Source organism: Bombus fervidus, chromosome 2 (assembly GCF_041682495.2).
Source record: "Bombus fervidus isolate BK054 chromosome 2, iyBomFerv1, whole genome shotgun sequence".
Lineage (NCBI taxonomy): Eukaryota > Metazoa > Arthropoda > Insecta > Hymenoptera > Apidae > Bombus > Bombus fervidus.
In genome coordinates this window covers 3,595,241-3,619,155 of record NC_091518.1, presented here as the reverse complement: position 1 = coordinate 3,619,155, position 23,915 = coordinate 3,595,241, and the positions used below count along the sequence as shown (strand labels likewise).

General features: G+C 31.5%; 5 protein-coding genes and 1 long non-coding RNA gene across 12 annotated transcripts; 3 read left to right on the top strand and 3 right to left on the bottom strand.

Moving 5' to 3' along the window:
- The first annotated feature begins 3,259 nt into the window (after positions 1-3,259).
- On the top strand, positions 3,260-6,897 carry LOC139997024 (uncharacterized). The gene is made up of 3 exons (XR_011802516.1): positions 3,260-4,151; positions 4,744-4,944; positions 5,092-6,897. It is a non-coding gene; the product is annotated as an uncharacterized lncRNA (long non-coding RNA).
- A 3,819-nt stretch (positions 6,898-10,716) lies between these two features.
- On the bottom strand, positions 10,717-11,516 carry Mrpl33 (mitochondrial ribosomal protein L33). Its single transcript, XM_072014283.1, has 3 exons — positions 11,346-11,516; positions 10,980-11,083; positions 10,717-10,878 (listed from the first exon to the last, which is right to left on the bottom strand). The coding sequence occupies exons 1-3, from the start codon at positions 11,384-11,386 to the stop codon at positions 10,829-10,831; spliced, it is 195 nt and encodes a 64-aa protein (XP_071870384.1). The 5' UTR covers positions 11,387-11,516; the 3' UTR covers positions 10,717-10,828.
- A 472-nt stretch (positions 11,517-11,988) lies between these two features.
- Positions 11,989-14,727, bottom strand: Dup (chromatin licensing and DNA replication factor double parked). The gene is made up of 6 exons (XM_072014272.1): positions 13,854-14,727; positions 13,523-13,775; positions 13,103-13,439; positions 12,846-13,028; positions 12,524-12,771; positions 11,989-12,450 (listed from the first exon to the last, which is right to left on the bottom strand). Exons 1-6 carry the CDS (start codon positions 14,603-14,605, stop codon positions 12,082-12,084), a joined length of 2,142 nt encoding a protein of 713 aa, XP_071870373.1. The 5' UTR covers positions 14,606-14,727; the 3' UTR covers positions 11,989-12,081.
- A 351-nt stretch (positions 14,728-15,078) lies between these two features.
- LOC139996936 (mpv17-like protein 2) lies at positions 15,079-16,639 on the top strand. Its single transcript, XM_072021506.1, has 3 exons — positions 15,079-15,625; positions 15,775-15,936; positions 16,028-16,639. The coding sequence occupies exons 2-3, from the start codon at positions 15,778-15,780 to the stop codon at positions 16,463-16,465; spliced, it is 597 nt and encodes a 198-aa protein (XP_071877607.1). The 5' UTR covers positions 15,079-15,625; positions 15,775-15,777; the 3' UTR covers positions 16,466-16,639.
- Positions 16,554-23,905, bottom strand: LOC139996837 (N-acetylneuraminate (7)9-O-acetyltransferase). 6 transcript variants are annotated; one of them, XM_072021380.1, is made up of 12 exons: positions 23,767-23,905; positions 19,896-20,039; positions 19,713-19,809; positions 19,388-19,646; positions 19,034-19,291; positions 18,727-18,962; positions 18,443-18,664; positions 18,047-18,368; positions 17,734-17,973; positions 17,369-17,659; positions 17,078-17,296; positions 16,554-16,971 (listed from the first exon to the last, which is right to left on the bottom strand). In XM_072021380.1, the coding sequence occupies exons 2-12, from the start codon at positions 20,008-20,010 to the stop codon at positions 16,846-16,848; spliced, it is 2,385 nt and encodes a 794-aa protein (XP_071877481.1). In that variant the 5' UTR covers positions 20,011-20,039; positions 23,767-23,905; the 3' UTR covers positions 16,554-16,845. The 6 variants fall into 6 exon arrangements, with proteins under 6 accessions (XP_071877481.1, XP_071877465.1, XP_071877474.1 ...); XM_072021364.1 differs by lacking the exon at positions 23,767-23,905 and adding an exon at positions 21,143-21,387; XM_072021373.1 differs by lacking the exon at positions 23,767-23,905 and adding an exon at positions 21,193-21,387.
- Positions 21,400-23,506, top strand: LOC139996967 (ubiquitin-conjugating enzyme E2 W). Of its 2 annotated transcripts, none has more exons than XM_072021542.1 (4): positions 21,400-21,438; positions 22,094-22,444; positions 22,513-22,588; positions 22,729-23,506. In XM_072021542.1, the coding sequence occupies exons 1-4, from the start codon at positions 21,415-21,417 to the stop codon at positions 22,740-22,742; spliced, it is 465 nt and encodes a 154-aa protein (XP_071877643.1). In that variant the 5' UTR covers positions 21,400-21,414; the 3' UTR covers positions 22,743-23,506. The 2 variants fall into 2 exon arrangements, with proteins under 2 accessions (XP_071877643.1, XP_071877641.1); XM_072021540.1 differs by lacking the exon at positions 21,400-21,438 and adding an exon at positions 21,721-21,756.
- Positions 23,906-23,915: the final 10 nt, after the last annotated feature.

Below are 23,915 nucleotides of genomic sequence, written 5' to 3'. Positions count from 1 at the left end.
ACTTTTGAGTACCGCTCATGTAAGTTCATACTATAATCTAAAATTATCAATATTAATTTATTACAACTCATCAGTCTTCTATAATAATACGATAATTAATTTTTTAGAAGAATCTTTCTCATTGATCGATGTTTCTACATTTATGAAGTCGCAACAAGGTTCCTCGAATGACCGAACAAAATTTCTCGATCCCCTAATTAACCCAGTTCAAAGATCCCGTGTCGGTGAAGTGAATCTTTGTTGCGCCCCGGTTCGGTTCGCTTCGGTGGAAGCACACGCACGCCGCTCGATCGAGGGGTGAACACGGGCTCTGAATAAAAAGCTTTTTACATGACCAGGAAAAATAAAGGAGGACCATGGAGCAGCGGAGAAGAGGGGGACGCTTGCGAGAGAGGAAAGGAAGAAAAATCTCGGATTTCCTCGTTCTGCTACGCGCCCTTGTCTTTTGCCCTCTCGAGTTTCCTGGATCGTTCTCACCACGCCCAGCAATTTGCCTTGTGCTACAACTTTACGATCGATTATTCCTCGATTACGGTGTAACGAGATATCCAACGTGGTACACATGGCCATTGTTCGATTGGAAAACCACCAGTCCCCATTTTCTTACGTTAATACTAGGCCTCCGTGGACCTGTCGTGAAACAATTATACTCCCGTTAGGGCCTGCACAGCATTCATTTCAAATTACACAATGTGTCGCCGCAGCCATTGTGAAGCCGCGACCGATGATTGACAGAGAAAGGATACGGAGAATCGAAACGAACAAAAGCTAGCTGAATGATTCTACGATCTAGAAAAGAAGATTCGGAAGAAGACTACTTAAATCAATTTTCCGTTAAAGTACGATTCACGAGGGAGATTCGAAGGATATTTAAAGATTCGAGATTCGATCGGATGCTGCTTAAAATACTTTTTGAGGTTAGGAGGTTATATAGGAGATTTCATTATCTAGTTACTTTGAAAATCTGCTCTTTAAAGTTAGAAAAGGATACGATTGTCCTTTTTTATATGTATAGTGTTTGGTATCTTTCCAGGTTGGAAACCTTTTCTGTACTCTATTCTTCATCAGTTGGACCATTAAGGGTTTCATATGTTCAGCTAAATATGAGATGTAGACGTGGTTGCTAAATTTGAAAACTTCCTTAATAGATATTCTTAAGTTAGAAATGTAAGTTAGAATCTTATTTGATAGATACGTTTCTAAAAAACCAAACGGTTAATATATCGTAAAAGTAAAGGACGCAATTGCCTCAAGGAATATGGAGGGGGTGCTTTTTAACCACAGCGGTTGTCATCTCGTGTCCTTTCAAACAATAACGAGAGGACAATGACTAGTTTGAAATTCGCGTACAAAGCGGGTGTAGGCATGCTCAAATGGCACTTATAATGGCACTTATAAAAGGAACCGTGCCTAAAACGTACCTGTATCCCCTGCAGATATACCCAGTATAAACGTGGGTACGATTGCAAAACCCTTTCACCGATTGGACTTATTGTGCGGTTGATCCAGTACAACGCGTCCATTCTGCTCGATAACCACGGATCGTGCAAAGCCACGCTTCGGGCACTTCTTCCATTTCCGATTATCCGTTACCTTCTTCTTTCTTTTTTTTTCTTTCCATACAAACTCAACGTTCTAATCCAATGGGAAAGTCTTTATTTTTCTTTTATTCTTAAAATTATGTAGAGGTCTTAGAAATGTGTGGCGTTTTATGGTATTCTTTCTTATCCTTAGAATGGTTTATTTATTGGTCTAAAGATGGACTAAATGACACATAACATAACACATAATTGCACCGAATTCTTAACCTTGATAATTAACTTTCTTATCTTTACTTGTTCTATTTCTCTAAACTTTAATCCTAATTGAAACAACTAAGCTCTAGGTAATTATTTTCCAGTTAGGAATTATCCGATTGAAAAATGTAAAAAGAACCTAATTTCCTTAAGTTATCAGTAACATAATAACTCTACCAAATCCTTAACTATGGTAAATAACTTTCATTATCCTAAAATAACCTATAACTAATTATTTTCCAGTAACCCTCTGTAAAAATGACGGAGTTGAAAAATGTAAAGGGTCTAAATCTCAAAACTTAAAAAGGATTTCACAAAGGATTTCGACTGGTCAGACAAACAGATTCATCTTCTATGTATATATTTACAATTTTAATTCCCGCCCTAAGATCCAAGGATTTCCTGTCTAGCTAAAGGATCTATACGAGGTATGCATATATCGCCAGGTTCCCTTAGGTATCCGGGAAGAATTCAGTGACCGAAAAGTCGACGAACCGTGCGGGAAGATTCACGGATAAGGAATGGGGTCCGTTTGATCGCGGGCCAGCGGTTGAAACGAGGTGAAAAACCAGCCCCTACCGTATCACTCGGTTTCTTTGGCCGGGATCGGGCCGAACAATTAGACTCGAACGAGAAAACCCTTTTGATGGCGATGCACCGCGATGAACGCACGACGGACATATTAGTATAATAAGCGGCGGTCTGTGTGCGCGTATATAGATTACGAGACAACAAAGAGAACGAATGAAAGAAGCGACGGAGATAGCAGTAGCGATGATGAAAAGGACGAGTAGTGATCGGTGGGAGAACGCCCGATTTTAATGTGTGCCCAGGTGGTTGTGGACAGAACAGCCGCGGTTCTACGGTAAATTATTTCATATCCATTGGCCTACTGCATATCTTTGTGATCTAGGAGCCTCAAACGGCTAATTAATCAGGAAAGAATTTTCTAGATTATTATCCGCGACCATTATGCCTGGCATCTATTTGATGGCCATTGGCCACGTCGTGGAAATATGCGAGCGGAAAATAGAGGATAGATGAGAATCTTCAACGTTTAAATTTAGACTCACTGGTTTATCCTGAATGTTTTAGTGGTTCCAAATCGACGCTCTTATTCTGAATGAATACAGTTTCGCTGAAATGCGATATGTTTAAATCAGATGATACAGATATACCTACATGTTGTAAATATATTTTAGGATTATTTTAGTATCGTATCGAAATGGTTGAAACTATGATTTCTCTGCCTATAATCCACGATTAATAGAAATAATTTGAAAATTGTTTCAAACCAATTCATATCATATAAAGATTTTCCCAAGATCATGCAGTTGTTATTTAAAAGTCATTTAAAAGTCACTTAATGATTGTTTTAAAGATTATCTAATAATCATTTTAAAAATAATATGTACATATATCAGTGTAATTAGAAACTTTTAATGGCTATTTCAGTGTTCTATTAATAACATCAAAGATCATTAAAGAAGTGTCATATTCATAAAAGTATCTCGAAACCCAGAAAATAGGGCTAAAAAGCCTCCTTCGCCGTCTCTATGGTTCCAAATATAATCTTTAAAAACATAAGCCTTTTATAACATTTATGTAAAAACACTGATAACTATAGTTCCAATAGTGATCATAATGAAGATTGCTAATAGCTCTCTATCAAGCAATCATCCTCCTGAACTCGATTCTTCGACCATTAAGATCAAGAATCTTTTACAGGGTTACCAAACTCGTTTAAATGCGGTTTCCTCGGGGAAAGATATGCACGAACGTCACCACCGTCGCGCGTTTGTGTTCGTAGTGATGTCGTAAACCAATCGGTCCGCGATCACGCACACGCACACACGTACCACAGAAAGAAGCGAGAGCGGAAAAAGCGATGAAATGAGAGCGATAAGGAGAACAAATCGAAGGAAGGAGGAAGGGAATCCAATATAACTGCACACACGTTTATAGGGTCGATGGGAATATATTGGAGCGGATATTGAAATACTTGTTGGTAGTTTGAGTCGAAGGCGAGAGATGCCTTTCTCGATGCCATCTTGATTGCGCAATCGAGGCATCGGTCCACGAGTACAGAATTTAACGATAAAGATCGTACGGATTATAGAATCCTAGACGGGGAACAGAGCCGCCTTCCTATCTATCCTCCTTTCCCAGGTTCTGTGCCTTTATCGGTATTACGAGCCTCAACCCCTCGCTGTTTACGAGAGAACCGCATCGTTCCGTTATATGAAACCGATATTATGTCATCACGGTTACAGTTGGTTACTTAACCTCACCATTCCTTTTCTGGAAGTTTCTTATTGTAAATCAAGTATATTCATGGTTTTCGTTCATTTACAGGTTAGTATATAGATAAATTTGGCTATTTTTAACGGCTTTTATAATTATATTGAGATGTGAGTTTAATTTTGCTGTATCTTATGAATCATTTTAAACACAACCTCATTTTTTATTGGTCAGAAAGTTTGTTAATTTTGTAGAAAATATGAAAGAATTGCTATTCCTTGTTACAGTTTTATGCATAATGATCGTCTTAAAATATTAAAAACAAGTGTTTTCAAACTAAGATCAAGCAGCAAATTGATAAAATATAAGTTACAAATAATGTTACAGAAATTACGTTTAATAAATATTTATACACCTTTGATCTACGACCGTTCTGTTGCATCTTCGCCGCTGTATATCTTGCTCTTTTCTAATTAAAATTTTATCGAGTATCTCCATTGATCCGCCACGTAATTGAATGGTCTGATGCACGGAAATCTTCTATTGAATTTGCGGTGAAAAGAAATTTCCGTTCCCAATAAAGAAGATTCCCTCTGAACCACTGTACACGATTGTGCTTTACGATTCTTTATAACATTTTGTATCGTATTTCGATAAATAGAAAAAAAGTCAAACGAAATATTTCAACCTTTTCGTTAATTTGCAGAAACGGAAATGTTAACAAAGCGAAGAAGAGAGGAAAATGTGTACCAACAATTACAGTTTATATTAAAAGGACCGTCGTTTCACGCCCTTTGCATACTTTCCTTTCTCTTTCACGAAAGATATGTATTCAGTCTTGTACAATAATCGCTTCGTATTTCTTGGAATAAAGAGTCTTTGAACGAAACAACTGTTCTTGCATTAGGTAAAACACGAAGTTAATATTGAAATTCTATCATATTCAAACGAAATACAACGAAAATGAAATTATCAATTCTCTTTAAGTAATAAATTCGTAATAAACATTAACATCTATAAGTTCAAATATTTACTAACTACATCTATGTTACAGTTTCAAAAATATCAATGAACACGAATGGAAACATGGTGAACACAAGAAGTAATTACAATACGGATAGTCTTTTACAGTTCCTTGAATCGGAGAATTTCCTGCATAATTCTATATTACAAAAACGAAGAGGGATTAAGGAGGAAGATAGAATTCTGGAACGCGAACGATTCTGTCGAACGGAAATGCAATTCGCAGCGGCGCCGGTAGTCGAGTCTCAGCTCGAGTCGACAGATAGATAGAGTCAAGATTCAATTAGCTCTAGCTGTCAACTGCATGATACTCATCGATTCAATACACCTTCTCGTTTGTGTGCCCCCGCACATGCTTCTTTCTCGTGCGTGTTTGACTGCGTGAGCGAGCGCGCGCACGCGACCGTACGCCAGTTCAGGTTTCGCGTTTAGTCTCGTTACGTTTTGCACACCCGAACTCCTCCGTGTGTATGTGTGTCATCGTATACCTGTACTATACACATGTGTTTGATTACGTGAATGCGCTTAGTACACGCGTGCATGCTGAAAATTAGCCCGGTCGGGCAAATCGTGAATTTTGGAAATGATTTTACGGTCGTGGGAGAGTGCGAGGGAGTACATAAATTTTCGACGAGCTCGATTTCACCGAATAATGAGACAGACCATCTGTCGTAATAGAAGTACCAGTAATATTCAAATTCATGATTTACCGTGTTTAACGTACAAAAAGAACCGTGTTATACAAAAAGAAAACATTCTAGCTAGTCAATTTTCAATTATAGGTTATGTTGATTGAATCAATATGAGAAATTTTGTTAAATTTGTTTTAAATATCTACTCATTATACGGTTGATGCTCATTTATAATAATGGTATGTAGAAAGAAATGATATAATAAGCTTGAAAGTTAAAATACTCAGAATCGACCTCCATTGATATAGTTACATTCAGAACTATATATGTTTTGTAAACACATTTTGAATCTTGGGTTGCAAAAGTTACTTGTGAATTGATATTCCGCTTATCTTTATAATCTTTCAGCAAAACTATAGAATATTACGACCTCTTGCTCAATAACGATAATCGTATCATATAATGAAAGTTAATCTATAATTCTTAAAGATATAATTTCGATTAACATCGAGTTCGGTACGCCTTTTGTATTGAGTTTTTAATTTTCTTGGTCCGACTAAAGTACGCGGTTAATATAACGTTTTAACATGGTTTTAATTGATCATCCGTTCGTAAAGATTCGGATCCGCTTTTGAATGGTCGTTTTGAATACGTGAAAGAACACCCGTGGAATTCTGTGGTGACCGATGTGCGTGTAGGTGATGTAGGTATCACTTATCCGAGAGCGGGGCGATACCAGCCATTTTCAATTTATTTCAAGAGCCTTTTCGTGGCGGAGAAAAGAAGGGTGCCACGACTACCGGCAGAGAGATACCTATACAAACGACCTTCGACTTCTCTGCTTCCGACGACCACTTCCATCGGCAGCCGTAACCAATAGCCGTTTCACGAACCTGATATTAAGGTATTAAAGTTATTTCGATTCGAATATCATCGGACAACGTGTAGTCGATGCTTAGCATTATAAATGATCCATCAATAATCATATACATATGCGATTGAGAAATCAATCGATAATTAAATTATAATTATGATTAGTAACATTAGGCTTACCAAATCCATCAAAATGACGGATTTTAGATTTTTTGTTTTTACAGTTACTAATGTAATTGTAAGGTAACCGTAAAAGATAAAAACTTTTGGTAAGCCTAATATGCTTTTGGCGAAATTAGTGTTTGCTTTTACTGAAATAGAGATATGATTATACGCCTATTTATTTTCATTATACTATTTATTTTATGATTATATATTTGTTCTTTACAGTTTAGTACATATTCTTTGTATTTTTTGCAATATATTATAGATCATAGTTAAGTCTAGTAGGTTCTAGTGTTAACCAATCTCGCATGAATTTTATTCTATCTACTTTTATTATATTTTAAACAATATGGAATAGCTCCTATATGAATGAAATTGCTTTATTTTGTAAACTATAGTACGCCCCAGTTTTATTCATGTTAACGCCATTGGTAATTCATTTTTTTCGTGGCTGAAATTTTAACGTGAAGAATGTTATTGTTTTATTAACCTAATATAATCTTCTAAATATTTTTTTATTGGGGAATATAGATATAATAAAGAATAGAATTGAGATTGAAAGCCTTCTATTGCACAAAATATCAAAGTACATATACAATTTCACTTGGCGATTCCTTTTTAACCATTTTTCAAATGGTTAATGATACTCGCTTTTTGATAATATGTATTACGAAATGACGGTTGAGTAGCTGCGCGCTTGAAAACCATTTCAAACTAGAGTACTTAAAAACCTTCCAATATTCTCGTTAATTTTCCTACAAACGCGCACTCGAGATATACATACAAAATATGCTGGTAAAATTAAACCAGCCGCTAGTACCAAAGCAGTGGTAAGTGTGAGCAAAAAAAGTCTGTGGAAAGAACCATTTTTTACGAAAAAATCCTTGTGCACGCTTTATTTTCTATTCACGTTCGTATAACCGCAAAATTCAAGGAAAATACAGGAATCTTCAATTATACAAATACAGCACCTCAATTACAGTAAATACATCTTTAAACGTGAAAATTACTATTTTTGCGTAAAAACAAATTCTAATACCACTCTTTAGATAACTTTCAACGTAATCATATTTTCGGTGCTCTCGTATCTCGTTTCTTTATTCTTATTGATTGTAACTATTGTATACGGTATAATAGATCGCTATGTACTTGGTAAATTAACTAGATTTAATCAAAATATTATTAAACTTTTAATTTTCTTTATACTAAATTCAAATATTGATAGGATTTTTCATTCATAAAATGGATGGAGTTTACTGAAGATATGAAAGAGAAAATATGAAAATATGAATCATTATTCGCATACATGATTTATTGCTCCAATTTTATGCAAAAATCTTTTTTCATTTATTAAAAGGAAAATGAAATTGATATATAAAAATTCGAGATGATACACAACGAAATATGTATCACATACCTAGATATATGATTATAAAGACTTTAAAGGCGAGGATAAATAAATATACTTAATCATAATTCAATATCAGTAAAAGTAAACATTGATATTCTAAAAAACACTTTCATATTTCTCATAACTGTAAAAACAATACATTTAATACTAGTCATTTTGACTGATTTACTAGCTTTAATACCAAGTATTATAGTAACTCATTTTCATCAATAGATAAGTCACATATGTGATCAAATTTCATTTTTCAAGTTTATACACTAGAAACATACAAATGAAAAATGCATGATAAGAAACGTGAAAACAGAATGAGAAAGTGCGAGTAGAAGAGAGAGAGAGGGCGTTGCGGCCGCAGAATTATTGAACCCCATTGCAAATGTGGGAGAACAGTTGGGGGAAGGAAAGCGGAAAGGGGGTGGAATGAGACGTAGGAGGTGGATGGGAGCAAGAGAGTTGTAAAAATAACGCAGTTAATTAGCAGCAAACCACTTTAGCGAGCTCGAGCCCAGTGCACACACTGTAATAAGCAAAGAACAACTCACGGGCGAAAAACGCCCTCGAACGCGAGGCAACTGAAACGCGCCAAGGCCCAGACGGAGCCTCTTTTTCTCTCTCTTTCTCTCCTTTTTCCTTTCGTTTCTGTTTTGCTTTTCTCGCCCTTTCTTCTCCCCGCTCACGCTTCACTCCATCTCTCCAACCTCGTTTTCCGTTGCGTACTGTTTCCTCCTTTACCGGCTGCTCTACCGAGTCAACCATAAACAACGGACGTTTTAACAATTTCGCTGTTGCATACCGCTTCGAAACTCATTGTACCGTGGAAAAAAAACCCGCTTCGTACCGAAGGTTCATTCGTTTCCTGATTTTTCTCTGCCTGAGAATTAATTTCCTCCCTACTGCAAGTTCTGGTATTATTTTCTCTAGGATGGCCAATGTAGTACCTCCTAATTACCACAGCTTGACCATTTACTTACCGCGAAAGATTTGAAAATTCAAAAACGGTTCTAATATTTGATGAATCCTGAATCCAGATTTACATCTTAAGGCAACTATATAAAGTATAAGGGGGAAATGTTCAGTTTTCGTGATTTCCCATTTTATAACATATTTTATTTATAAGAACTAAGGCGTGAAATGTCACCATAAAATACCATTAGAGATATCATACAGTGGTTGTTAAAAATAGGAATTCATTCTGTGCTGTAATAAAACATGGTTTTATTACTGTAAAACAATAAATATTTTATTAATCATTTTTTTTTTTTTTGCGATATCTAAATAAAGCACAAGCTTCATTTTATGAACAATATAGCTCAATTTATTAAAACTTTTCCAGTGAACCAAAATATTCAAATTGAATTTTGTCATATATTACATAATATATTACATATTACGTAATATTTCTTGTTTTTTTTCCCCTTATTGTTCATATAATCATTGTAATTTATATATTGTATATCTGTATTATATATAATACCTAACTTTGACCTAATCCTAACCTAAATATCTTTTTCAATTGTGATGATACAAAAACGTTTTATACATAATGTGAATGATGTCAAATGACCAATATCCTGCATGAATATTTTTCATCTAAGGTTATATTTTTTTAGAGTTCTAATGATGAAAGAAATTCATGTTTGTTTATTGAAACGCTTATAAAGAAGGAAAACATGAAATTAAGAACGGTGAAAAGAAAATCGAAGAACAGAAAAAATTTTGCTTAAAGTAAAAGAAGAGACGCGGGAGATGTAGATGTCAGGAGCTGTCACATGCACAATCGTAAAAGATAGAGACGATTCAGTTGAGGAGAGAACCCTTTTGGTAGCTGCAACCCTCTTTTCTACCAACTACAATGGTCCGCCAAAGGAAATTGAATTGGCAACATCAGTAAACGACGCCAGAGTTGCTCCCGCGCTGCCGAAAAGGAAAAGAACAAGAAGGAGCAGGGCGAAAGAGAATACGAACCAGAGAAGAAGTAGGTGAAACAGAGAAAGAGAATAGAGCCGTGTTTCACGCCTCGTGAATTTCAAACCGTTTGAAATCCAGGTGGAAATAATACAACTTTGCGTTCCTTGTTAAGGATCAAAGGAAACCTACCCCAATCTCGATTTCGAGGTCCTCCGTTCCTTTTTCTTCATCCTTACCCTTCTATCTATCTCTCTCACTACTAGAGACATAAATCGAGCAAAATGTTTGATATCCATATTATGCCTATTTAAAACCATTTACTATGACATCTTGCTTTTCACATAACAATTGATTCTTTTGTCTTGACTCTGCATATGATCAGAAACATTGATCAATTTCACAACTTGAAAAATAGAGAATTTGAATTGAAAAATAGATAATTTACTTTGGAATTCATTACTTATTTTTTATGGTAGTTTCTTCTAATGAATAAACCTACAGAATTAAAGTACCTGTTTCTTAGGAATGGAATACTAATTGGATATCTATTAATGAAATTGAGAAATTTATGAAAATTAGAGTTGATCAATTTGACTTCTGAAAGGCTTATATAGAAAAGTATATTGTTTTCAAAAATTTGATTAAACAAAATAATAAATTAAACACAATCTTGATTAATTGAATATTATTTTATTTGTCCTATACAACAATATTTGTAAAATTTAGTTTATAAGTGTTGACTGAATAAGTTATAATAGTGGAATCATTTCTTAAGTTAATATTTATAAACTTCTAATTTTCTTCAATTCTCGATAAAGGACATGTTCTCGAACTGGAAATGTATAATTTTTCAATATAATTTGAAACTGTGTACAACTGTACACATATTATATAAATGTATGTAATAATTATGGAATACTTAAGTAAACTTACCATAAGGATCAAACCACACTCCTTCTAATTTATCTGCTAACCTATCTCGAATTCTTATATACTTGTGACCACTTGCTACACTTTCTACGAGTACTAAAATATGTCTATAAATGAAAATTACACGATATTAAGCAACTATTTACAATTTGATCATTGAATGTAAACATGAACATAAATTTGTATACATACATACATATGTGGTGTGTATAAAAATGAATATTTTTTATTATGAATAGCTTTTTTACATGTAAAATGTTGTAATAATGTTAATCAAAGAGGTAATCTCTTAAAAGAAGGATATTCTATATAGAAACTAACCTAATCTCTACTTACAATTAAATTATATTTTGATTTACACATACTCACTTGCTTTTAGCTTTTTTTAACAATACATTGGTTAAAAACATGATTTTTAGTTATACGTATATATTTAAATATGTATACAAGATTTAATGTATATCACTGAAATACTTTTACACAAAGTTTTTACGATTGTGTATAAATCAACAAGGTAATAAAATAGGTTAGGATGAACTAAAAACCTAGTCAAATTTGATCTATTTTACCATTGATTAAATATGTAGGAAAAATATTCAATGTATCAGCTGTAGATAAACAAATTTTTACCGATATGACTTTTGACATTAAATAAACAATTACACAAAATATTTAAAATTTCAATTTTTATTGTCTATATAATAGATGACTCTTATATATAAAAAAGTATTTAATATTTGATTGCATCGCATAATATATTGTGTGTATATTTGTATAAATATTTGGTAGTGAATTAAACTTCTAGTCTAATAGTAAACTTCTAAATTGAAAAAAATGTAGTGTGTATGTGCATATAGTTATATAGAAAATTGTATTATCGTTATATAATACTAAAAATTTTTTTTCGAGCAAGAAAGAACTTGATTTATTTTTTAAATTATAATCGAACTACTTCTTGAAATAGAATTCTTTAAATACATGAACATAATGCAATAATAACTAATAGCAAATATGTACTTTATAAAATATAAATGAAATTATTAGAATTGAAAACCATACACATAATTTAATTTGAAGCAAAAAATGATCAATAATGTCATAAATATCATGATGACTTTACTTTGTCATTAGCCATAATTTCTAATCTTTTTATTACTTTTGTAAGATCGACTTCCTTTTGCAGCTTCAAGTAATCCACTTTTCGAACATTATGTATACTAGACCACGTGGGTAGCAGTTTACACAATAAACGTAGATGGTCCTCTAGTTCAGCAGGAGATAATTTAGCTCTAAACGAGTTCTCTAATTTGGTAATTACAAATTCTAATGTTAAAACTCCCTTTTTTTCAGCTACAAAAATATTACGCAGAACTTTCACTAATTCGGGTAATCTTGAATACATTACAGCCTCTTTTTCTGCATTTGGTGGACGTGTCATAGCTTCCAATGCTTTAGCAGCTTGTTTAGCACGAACCTAATGTATAACAAAATTTTCGTTATTAAGATACGAACAAAACATAATGAGAAATAAAAATGAAAACATTTACTTTCTCAAGAAGAGCCTTTGGTATGCCTTTCAGTGCACTAGTAAGATGATTCTTGTTTACAGTAGGTGTGGCAGGTGGAGTATCCACAATTGTAATATTAACCTTTTGTACACCACCCTCGGTTTGGGTAGCCGTGCTTACTTCATCTTTTTTTGGAGAAACAGTCTTTGAAGTCATCTTTGCTTCTGCTAATCGCTGCAATGCTTTCTCCATGCGAGTACCGCAATTAAATAATGCTTTTGCTTTATCTAAAAAAAACCGTAAAAAATTAGTTTCAAATTTAAAGTATATCAAGTCAAGAAGTATATGCTTTTGTTTTTACCAAGAACATCTTTTGCACTTGTCATCCTTTCCACATTAGGTGGTTGTGGCAATTCAGCCTGTTCAATTACTTTACAAGTTTCAACATCAAATTCAGGATGCCAACGCAGGATCTTTTCCTTTGAGATGTGCATTGGCGTCTCCAAATTAAGTAAGAATTTCTCATGCTCGTCTTTTACTTTATCTGCACTCAAAAGATAATGAGACGTTAAGATATTTATAACAAATCTGTCAACAATTTTTATACAAAACCAGTACCAAGCAAGATATTGTAAAATTTCCTTCGTCTGTCAAGTAATACTCGCGGTCCCATACTAGCTTCAGATGCTGTTTTCAACACATCGTCTGCATCTGGAGTATTTCTTCCATCTTTTTCTTCAACAATAGGTGTAAGAAGTAATTCATATTTATCCTGTTTAGACGAAGAACCAAATGCACGATGCTTCTCCTGGCTGTAAATGTATGCATCGGGGAAAATGGTTTTCATTTGCGCTAGATGTTCCAACGTGAAATTTTTACGCAATAACTCTTGAACTGCAGGCTTTAGCTTTTTGAAAGTTATTATTTCTTTACGATTGAACAGCATTGCAGAAACCTGTAAAATCGATAATGCAATATAATTACAAATATATATTAAAGACACATATAAAACTAGTTTTTATATCGGAAATAACATACTGTATCTACGCATCTGAATGCCTCTGCCAAGAATCTATAATGATAAGGCAATGGCAAACCAGAAGTGCCACTTTCAGCAAGTGACAAATACTGCTGATAAGCTGGTGCTTTTATTGGGCTACCTTTCACAGGGCTTGGGGTTGATTCTTTAGGTTCAAATAAAATTCTTCGTTGAGGACTAGCATTCATTAGCTGTTTATCCTTCAAAGGACTCAATAACATTTTACTTGGAGATTTATATGCCTTTTGTGGGCTGTAAATAACAACGTGAAGATTATAAAACATTTAAAACAAACTATATAACAGAATAGAAATTTCACAAATATCTTACCTAACAGGTATTTCAAGTTGGATTTTCTCAAATTTCTGTATTTGTGGTTTCTTATCGTTTTTATGCAATTGCTCTAGCCTTTGTTCACAATTTTTGAACCGAGCAAGAGAAGTTTTCAATTCCGACAATTTGGAAGATTTATTAATTTTACTTTTTATATCATTTAAAGACAGCTCTCGCTTTGCCGGTTTGTCCATAGTTGAACTTTTCTTTGGTGTTGTACAATTAGTTAATGAACTCTCACCAGAATCGTTGTTCTTCTTAGGTGTTCCTGGAAGATTCCTTCTTGGGCTCAGTGCACCTTTCTTTTCAAAGAGCACTTTTTTTACATCCAAGTCTTCTGTGATCTTTTGAAAGCTTTCTCTGATATCCACTTGTCCTTCTTCGCCAGATAATTTTCGTGTACGTGTAACTCGTGTACGAACATTATGTTTAGGCGTTTTTTGAGCACTTGATTTAGGAGAATCAAACTGAATGTTCCTTACAGCTGTATTAGGTTTTACCGTATGATCAGTCTCTAATTCTTTACCAGGTACCACAATAGTCTCCGGACTTACTTCCATTGTTTCTTCTTCTTGAATTGGAGTCAATGTTTCCGATGACTCCAAATTATCTTCGTTAGTTGGATTCTGACTACTCACAACTCTCGATTCTTCCCGATCAAGAAGCAAAACTTTAGCCTTGTTTCGTAAATCGTCAGTTGCTTGTCGTTTGCGTGTATTAAAATACGCCGTTACTGACGGCTGGGACATCTTTTTTATATACGAATATATATGCGTGTGTGTATACCAGGAGAAATCCGTTAGAATGTTCAAATTCTGACTGAAATACTTCCGTAAGTAAGTCCGTGATTTCCAATCGCCGTAATCATCCACACCGATAACAGTGAGCGTTTTCGTGATAAAGTCCCGCCCGTTTTGTCAGTTTAGGCGCCAAGCCAATGAGAATAAATTATTATCTCTATCATTAGCGCGCGAAATTTAAATGTTACGCTCATTTCTGATAAGTAAAGATTGATACATTGTTTTTATTTAATAAATAAAATATTCTTTATTATTATAATTTTTATGCATTCTGAAAATACTCGTATTTCATTACTAGTTTACAAAAAGAATATTGTAAACAATTTAATAAATAAGTACTTAAAATGTATGTAACAGTTCTTTGAACGACCCTACTAAATGACCCTATTAGTGACTAACTATTGCAGTGAATCATTGGGTCGTAAATAGAAACCTCAATAAATAAATGCAATTTCTCGTGACAAGATAGATAAGCTAAAATAATAGAGAAACAAAAATCAAATGACTTATGAAAAAATGTAAAAGTTTCCCAAGGAGTAAATTAAATATTTTATTTAAAATTTCGAAATTAATTGATCTTTAACAATATTCATAGTTTCAATTTTCCTTAATATAAATTTGGTTTTTGATATACAATTTTGCATTTTTATATATAAAATAAGCATAATCTCCGTTATTTAGGTATATGCATAGTAAGTTCATATATACACGGTATTCAAATTTCTAAATATTCTACATCTAGATAAAACAATTTAAATTTGTGATCTACGTTATTCTAAAAAATAATTTGAACTTAAATGTTGTGGACATAAGTTAAAGTGAAATTATCATATTAAAATACCTAATCTGACTTTTACTAATTTTATGAAACGTGTAGGACAATATTTGGTGAAAAAGATTTTTCTATTATAAATATTAACAAAAATAACTGTCAATGTTAAACAGTGTATCGAATGTTTATTTCTACCTGTGAGTTAATTATTACTTTAATAATTTGCAATATTTGTTTTAATTAATGAAAATTTTATTCATAAATGCAATAGATTATAAACTAACCTATTACATTTAACCTCAAAATTATAGCTATCAAGAGAATTATTTCATTTTTCCTTTTGTAGATTATGAGCATTACCAGAAATTTAAGTTTAATTTTGAACAAAGTACCCGTAATTAAAGAAAAGTTATTTTCACAAAAATATTTACTTTATACAAATGTAACAATATCTATTTCTCTTTCTGCCATAGGAGATGTATTAGAACAACATTATGAAATATTGAAGGTACTTATTTCAAATTTTTATTCCAATGCAGTGTTTCTTTTTGTTTTGATCTTCGATTGAAGTATATATGTTATAATTTGTTCTATTATAGAATGAATGGGATAAATGGAGTTTAAATAGAACACGAAACATGGCATTATCTGGCATGTCTATTGGTATAGTATGTCATTATTGGTATAAATATCTAGATAATAGATTACCAGGTCGTACAATTGATATTGTTTTGAAAAAGGTTGTTATAGATCAATTAGTGTGTTCTCCACTTTGCATCACAATGTTTTTTTTAACATTAGCTATTTTAGAAAAAAGTACTTGGACAGAATTAAAAGGTGAAATTATTAAGAAAGCACATAGATTGTACATAGCAGAATGGGTTATTTGGCCACCAGCCCAAATTTTTAATTTTTACTTTCTGCCAAATAGATATAGAGTACTTTATGATAATACTATATCTCTAGGCTATGATGTGTATACTAGTCATGTGAAACATGATAATTTAGTACACAATGCAAGAAATAATTCGCATTAATAAATTTTTAAGGTAGACGAATTATCTAAGTAAATATATAAGTAATACATAATGATGTTATTTAAAAAAAATAATAAATAACTACAAGTTATAAATTGTACATGTTCTATTTATCAATCTAAAAGATGAAAATATATACATATAAATAATGTATAAATATTTTAGAAACAGAAACATTCTTGTGTTTTGACTTATTTATTTTCCTCTTTATAAAAACTAATAAAGTAAGAAAAAACTAAATAAGTACCAATTTCTTTAAACATTCTTCTCTTTCACAAAGTTTTCATGATAAAATGTTATGAACTTACACAGTTACTACACAGTTATATTTACATGTACATAAAATGTCTTTCATACAGTGAATCGTATAAAAATGCCTTTCAGAACATTCCATCATGAATACCAATAGGTACAAGCACCGCAATAAATAATAACAAGTTACGAGCCACCAGTCTCCAATCATTTGGTACTGCATATGGTGCTAGTACCTGGGTTAATCTATGTATCTGTCAAAGTAAATGAAATATTTATGATACATTTTAGACTCTATAATGATCAACATATAACACTGAACATAATCAATTCCAAATATAAAAATAATTAAATACTTACTTCATGACTTGCACATATAAAGATGAATGATGTGACTAACAGATTTAATACTGGAAACCTAGGCAATAAAACTAATACGCCATGTGAATCTGCTGCCAACCAAATGTGACCTTGTGCGACTAGAGTTTCTAAGCTAATGCGACCTAAACCAGCCAAAAGAGCTGAGTGTTTGCCGCGTAATGCTAATGATGCATTTCTAAGCGCTATATATCCTATAATCTGTAATTAAAAAGTTGAAATTTAATCGTTTGAAAATAAATTTGAAAATAAGATATATGTATAGATAATTACTGGTATAAACGCAATATATGAATGAATTTCTTCACATTCAGATACTGAATGACACAATATCGTAAAAGTAGTATAAGCGGTTAGAGAAATTAACGCTAACAAGGAAGATAATGCAGTTCCTGGAATGTGATCTATCCTTTGCAAAACTACAAGACCTGCCCCAAAAGTTACACCCCAAGCCACACTATATCTATCCACCCTCCAACGTGACCACCATTCCCGTATATCGTCGTCAGTTGTAACAAATAATGCTTTCCAAGGCCTTGTTACAAATACTTTTTCAAAGAATACCTATTAAATGATCATACATTGTACATTTTTATTATAATATATATCTTATATGTAGATAATTTATAAATTGATACCTCTGACATGTACAGTATTGTAATCATTGATACAAGACCTAAAAGTTTCAATGCGAGATAAAGCAAAGCTCTGGGTCCATATTCGTTCAAATTACCAGAATATATTCTTGGTGGTAGCCATGCTAAGAAATAAATGACTAAAAACCAAAATGAAACTAATGGAACAAAATGGTAAAACTGATATGGCCTATTCATACAAAGGCATAGAGACACTGTTAAGAAGTTTAGTCTAAACATTACCTGAAAAATAACAAATAGATATATCTAACACGTCATTCATATACATGATAATTAATATTTTAATAATACATACTTGTGCAAACCTCACTAAAGAAACATCGCCTGTTTGCCAAAAATAACAAAAATGTCCATATCCAGAAAGAAATAAATAAGCAGAATTAATTAATCTTAGGTACATGTAAATGGGCAAAACGTTCTTAGCCCCAGTAACATGATAGATTAACACTACAGCTTGCATTAATCCTCTCCACTCATCTGTTTGTTCTCGATTTAAAGTTCTTGGTCCTCTTTCTCTATCTTCAGTAAAGAATAAACCAAGTGCCAATATATATCCAAGTGGTAACCAAAAACTAAATTCACTGTAGTATTTATTCTCCTTCATGAAGAAATTTGTTCTAAATACGAATAAAAATTCATTATTAATAAGAATTATTAATAATATCAGATGGAAAAAGGTACTTTCATGTACCTATCGCATAAATAAAAGTAATATAAGATGATTGACAAAAGAGCCAATGATGTCATTAATGTATAAAAATCTTGTACTTTGGGTTGTTCGATCTGTGTAGTTTCAGAATTATTTGCTTCTTCAGTATTCTCCACCTCAACAGTGGTAACATGTGAGTAAGAAATTTCGGTTCGATATTGACAAAATTTTCTATACACCCACATTCCACCACCAATTACTATACTGTAATGAATTGTTACTTACTATTTACTTAACATATAATATAACTATGTAAAAACGATTACCATAAAGCAAGTGCAAATAAGCTTAATAGCTGTAATGTTGTAGCTGGTTCTGGGTAACTGCAACAACTACCATCATCAAAATTCATATGATCATTGCAGTAAGTATTCAACAATATTTGAACCTTGTGTCTTAAAGACAAAGGACTCGCTAAATATCCATCTGGGCTTTGTTCTAACACACCTGCACCAACAAGTTTACTGCTTTCCCATATATGAGCCTCACTATGAGATAGTATCTGTGTGTAATCAATATGTAAACAAACTTTTTTTAAAGTAATTATCCATAAATTAACTAAATAAAAATTACCTTTATTGCTGCTTTATTACATAAATTAATCTGCCTGTTATCTATGCCTGATAATTGAGCTGGCAGTCTTTCTTTTAATACAGGATCTTGTAGCATCCATAAATATTTTGTATTTTTTTTAACTAAAAAATCTACTGGTTGTACAAGTCTCACTAATCCCATGCTATACTCAGAATATAATTGAGCATCACTATTATTATTAGCAAGAATTGTTGTTGCTCCACAGCCTGAAATAATTAAGCTAGGTGCATCAATTTTCTGAAAAGTAACAATTATTAACATCCCATTATTAAATATGTATATAATTTAATTTAAATTGAATTGAAAATATTTATATTCAAAATGGATAATTACCATCCAGCTCCTAAGGTCTTCTATCATAAAATTATCCAATTGAGACCTCCATAAAAATTGTACATTTAATCTAAGTTGTGCATCATTAAAATTTAAATCAGAATTGTCTGGTAATTCTGTTAAATCTGACACTTTCCCATCAACTATAAATTGTGATATGAAAGATCTATACAGTTGTCTGACTCTAATATCTCCAATAAATGCAAAATGGTTACGGTGGCCCATGAAAGCTAGATATCTTAAACATCTGCGACTGTCTCTATATGAAGAAAAAATATTTCTAGAAAATATAATACACCTCTATAAATTTTATTTAAATTCTTACGTTTGTGTATAGTAATGCATCATACAGCCATATGGTTGCCATTCTTTATCTCCTTTATACCTTCCTTCTGTTAATAGCCACTTACAAGAATCACTACCTAAATAACATTCATAAGATTTATGCTACTAATGCAAAGTAATATAAGCAACATAAAGAAGATCGAAGAAATGTAAATATTTTTACCATATATGAGGTGCATTAATCCATGATAAAGAATAAAACACAAGACAAGTGCAGTAGCTAACTTTTTAGCACTTGCCACAGTAATTAAACTAATAAAGTGTTCTGCTGAAGTCATTAATAATTTATATTCTGATTACATTGACACTGGAATAAAAAGATTGTCTTTGTAATAAATTTTATAAGAATAGAGGTATAATATTTATATTGCATTAAAATGTTTCAAAACTAATAAAATTGATTATTTATGCATTCGACTAATATAAACATAATTATATAAATATAATTATCTACATATAGGTATAACTCATAAATTCTCTTAAGAATTATTGCATCATAATTGAAATAATTTAATGAATGAATTTAACCATCTCATTACAACTTACAACGCAATCGTAAATTTTATTAAATTTATTTTATTAATTGATAAAATTAATAATACAATGAGTCGTGTATTTATTTCATTGACAATGATTTCAAACAATTTATAAGTCCAACATTCCCGGTTATTTCTATACCGTGTCATACCATGCAAATAAACAGAATACAATATTTGCAATATACCTAGAATCGATTGATTAAAACTACGGTATCTACGACTTAATCCCTAAACAAAACAAAAAAGATATTAATTGTTATATACGTCCCTTTTCACCTTTTACAATATTTATTTTATTTTTTATTTCTTTACAAAACCAGAAAAAAGACCAGAAGAAACAGAATCAGAAATTAAAATACATATTTCCCTACTCAATCTTTATTACACATGTTACAGCCTTTTTTTTTTATATACATAATTGTTTGTGTATAGTAAAAATATATAATTTATATTAAATTATAAGACCACATGAAAAAAATTGGTTTTTATAGGAGTCAAGATTACAAAATTATTGTTTTAATTTACTTTAATAAAATATTTATCTAATCAAATATCTAACCAATATTTACCAATTATTTGTAGAGAAAATATTTATAAAGATATTAAGTTACAAGACTTTAAATGAAAAGAATTGATTTTTTGTTTATTTTAGAGTCAAGGTTACAAAATTGCATATTATATCTTAATCTACTTTAATCAAGTATGTACTTTAACCAATATTTAACAATTATTTACATAGAAAAACTTGACAAACATATTAAATTATAAAACATCAAACGAGAATAATTGGTTTATAGTTTATTTGACTTTAATATGAATCAAGTTACGAAATTGTTGTGTTCTAATCTACTTTGATCAAATATTTACCAACCATGGGTATAGGTATAGCAACAATCGTATATTATGTACTCGCCTTAGTACCTCTTGGGAATGCCTGTTAAATTTAACTGATTTACGTAGATCCCCACTACGCGTTTTCTGACTGCCGTGCTAACCGCTATTTTTTAACGCATGACGGCGTAATACTAAATTTGAGAGAAAAAAATGCGATGCGCTCTGGCCGCGGCAACTTTACATTTTTCGATCGAGAAATAAACAAAGCAAAGTAATTCATGTTATGTTGCAATGAGCGATAAATCGACAATGGCGGCAATGTCCCCGTCAAAGGTAAGTTAGTAGGAAAATTTCTTTAATACATATTGGGCCTCCGTGCATCTTTATATTTTCACACGACACAATATTTAATTAAATTATTCGATTCTCAGTGTATTTTTACAAAATTGAAAGACTGTCGCCTTACATATATGTTATTATAGGGAGAAACCATTCGCATATTATTCATCAAACTCGGATGACGTTTTGTGTCAAATTAGACGCGCTAGTTCTTACTACTCTATCTCTATCGAAAGTTTTTTCCGTTTTTTAATGCTTTTTTTATAAATAATAGGAATCTTAATTTTTATTATGCTTCCGAAAAATGATTCAGTATGTTATTCATTATATGTTGATGTCGATTGGTTTTCAATATATATAATAATTTAAAAATCTCATGAGTTATGCGTGTAAAATAATTGAAATAAAATATTTATGGTCAGAATATGAAAATTATATTAGCATTTTTTAAACATTAAACATAGACTGAATTCCTTTGAATGTGATTATTGAATGCTTAGAACTATGAAAATTTTGAACTATGATTATTAAATTTAAAGCAATTCTATTGAATTATAGGAGTTACATGTGTTTATCTATTTTTAATATATAGTTATATAGAGTTTGGATAGTTCTACATGTTATCAGTTCTACGTGTATATCATTTCAGCGGAGGTTACAGAAGGAGTTAACATCTTTAATACGCGAACCTCCACCAGGTGTACATGTAGATGAAGATCTTACTAGTCAAAATTTAACACAATGGATTGTTCATATGGAAGGTGCAAAGGGTACCTTATATGAAGGCGAACAATTTCAACTGCAATTTAGATTCAGTTCTAAATATCCTTTTGATTCGCCAGAAGTGACTTTCATAGGTGGAAATATACCGATACATCCACATATTTACAGCAATGGTCATATCTGTTTATCCATTTTAACTGAAGATTGGTCTCCAGCTTTGAGTGTGCAAAGTATTTGTTTAAGTATTGTATCGATGTTGAGCAGTTGTAAAGAAAAGGTAAGAAAGAAAATTTTTCATATAAACCTACTAAAAAGATATTTAGGGATAACTATTTTTCACTGCAGAAGAGGCCACCTGATAATTCCTTTTATGTAAAAACATGCAGTAAAAATCCAAAGAAGACAAAGTGGTGGTATCATGGTAAGCATCATATTATATAACATATAATTGATACATTATCGTTGTACAAAGTTTTTTAAAATAAGATATAACATTTTTCGGTTATTTAATAAATATTTGTTACAAAAATCATGTAGCATTTTCTATTATGTTTTAAACAGATGACAATGTGTAACAGCAACTGCAAAAGTTATTAACAACTTGTCAATGTGCAGTTATTGCTGGACCAAGTGGAATGACATTTTTGTGTCTTAAAATAATTATTAAAGTTTCATAGATGAAATTGCTGAAGTAATTTTATCACATATTTAAAGAATTAGGTGCATAAGTTAGAAAACAAAAAAAAGCAAAGGCTGCATATTACTTATTATAATAAAGAAGTGATGTAAAATGCGTGAGTTATCAAATTATAAATTATTATGATGTTATTATAAATGATACATATTATCCTACAGTTAAATAGAAAAAGTATAAGTTACAAAATACAAAAATGCAGCCAAGAGAAGTACACACGCAATACTGACAAGCAATGAAAGTTCATTATTTGCGTAGGAAGTGCACTATAAGATGGTATCAAATTAATATATTGCAGTAATCATTATTAGGATAGTATTCTTAAAAATATAGAATGTTATCACGCTTGTTATCCTTTTTATTTAATATTTCATCTGTTACTGTATTATCAGTCTAGGTAAAAAATGTATAAGCAATTATTTTACCTGAATATTACGGTGTGCAATCTAAATTAATTATAAGCATAAATATATATGATCTGAATATATAATATTACTTAATTCTACATAATTCTTAAAGGCAATCAGGATGCTATTCACTGTTTCACTATTTTTTAAATTGAAATATGCTAAGTTGCACGTAATTTCTCTAGAATTCTGACATGTATTATTATTAATCAATAAAACTCAACCTTTTATAGAATAATGTGAGAAATTATGTCGATTTGTTATTATTGATACTACTAGAAATGCTTCAAGGGTCTGAATAATATTTGAGTAGTACCATTTAAATATTTTATAATGCTATAAGTTTAAAATAACATATATGATATAAAGAGTTTGTATTTGATAATTAATATGATACATTTCAAAATAAATTACTTAATTCAATAATACATTCATTATAACTTAATTCACATTAACTTCTCTATAATTTAATACGAAAATTAACGAAATTAAACTTACCTACGTAAATTATATTATACTAGTAGACTTGATTAAATTTACAATACATTCAACTAACCTAATATAACCTTACTAATATATGAAGTCACCATGCAATGCATTTAAAAAAAATTAAAAAGAAAATAAATATTTACAAAATATATGATAAA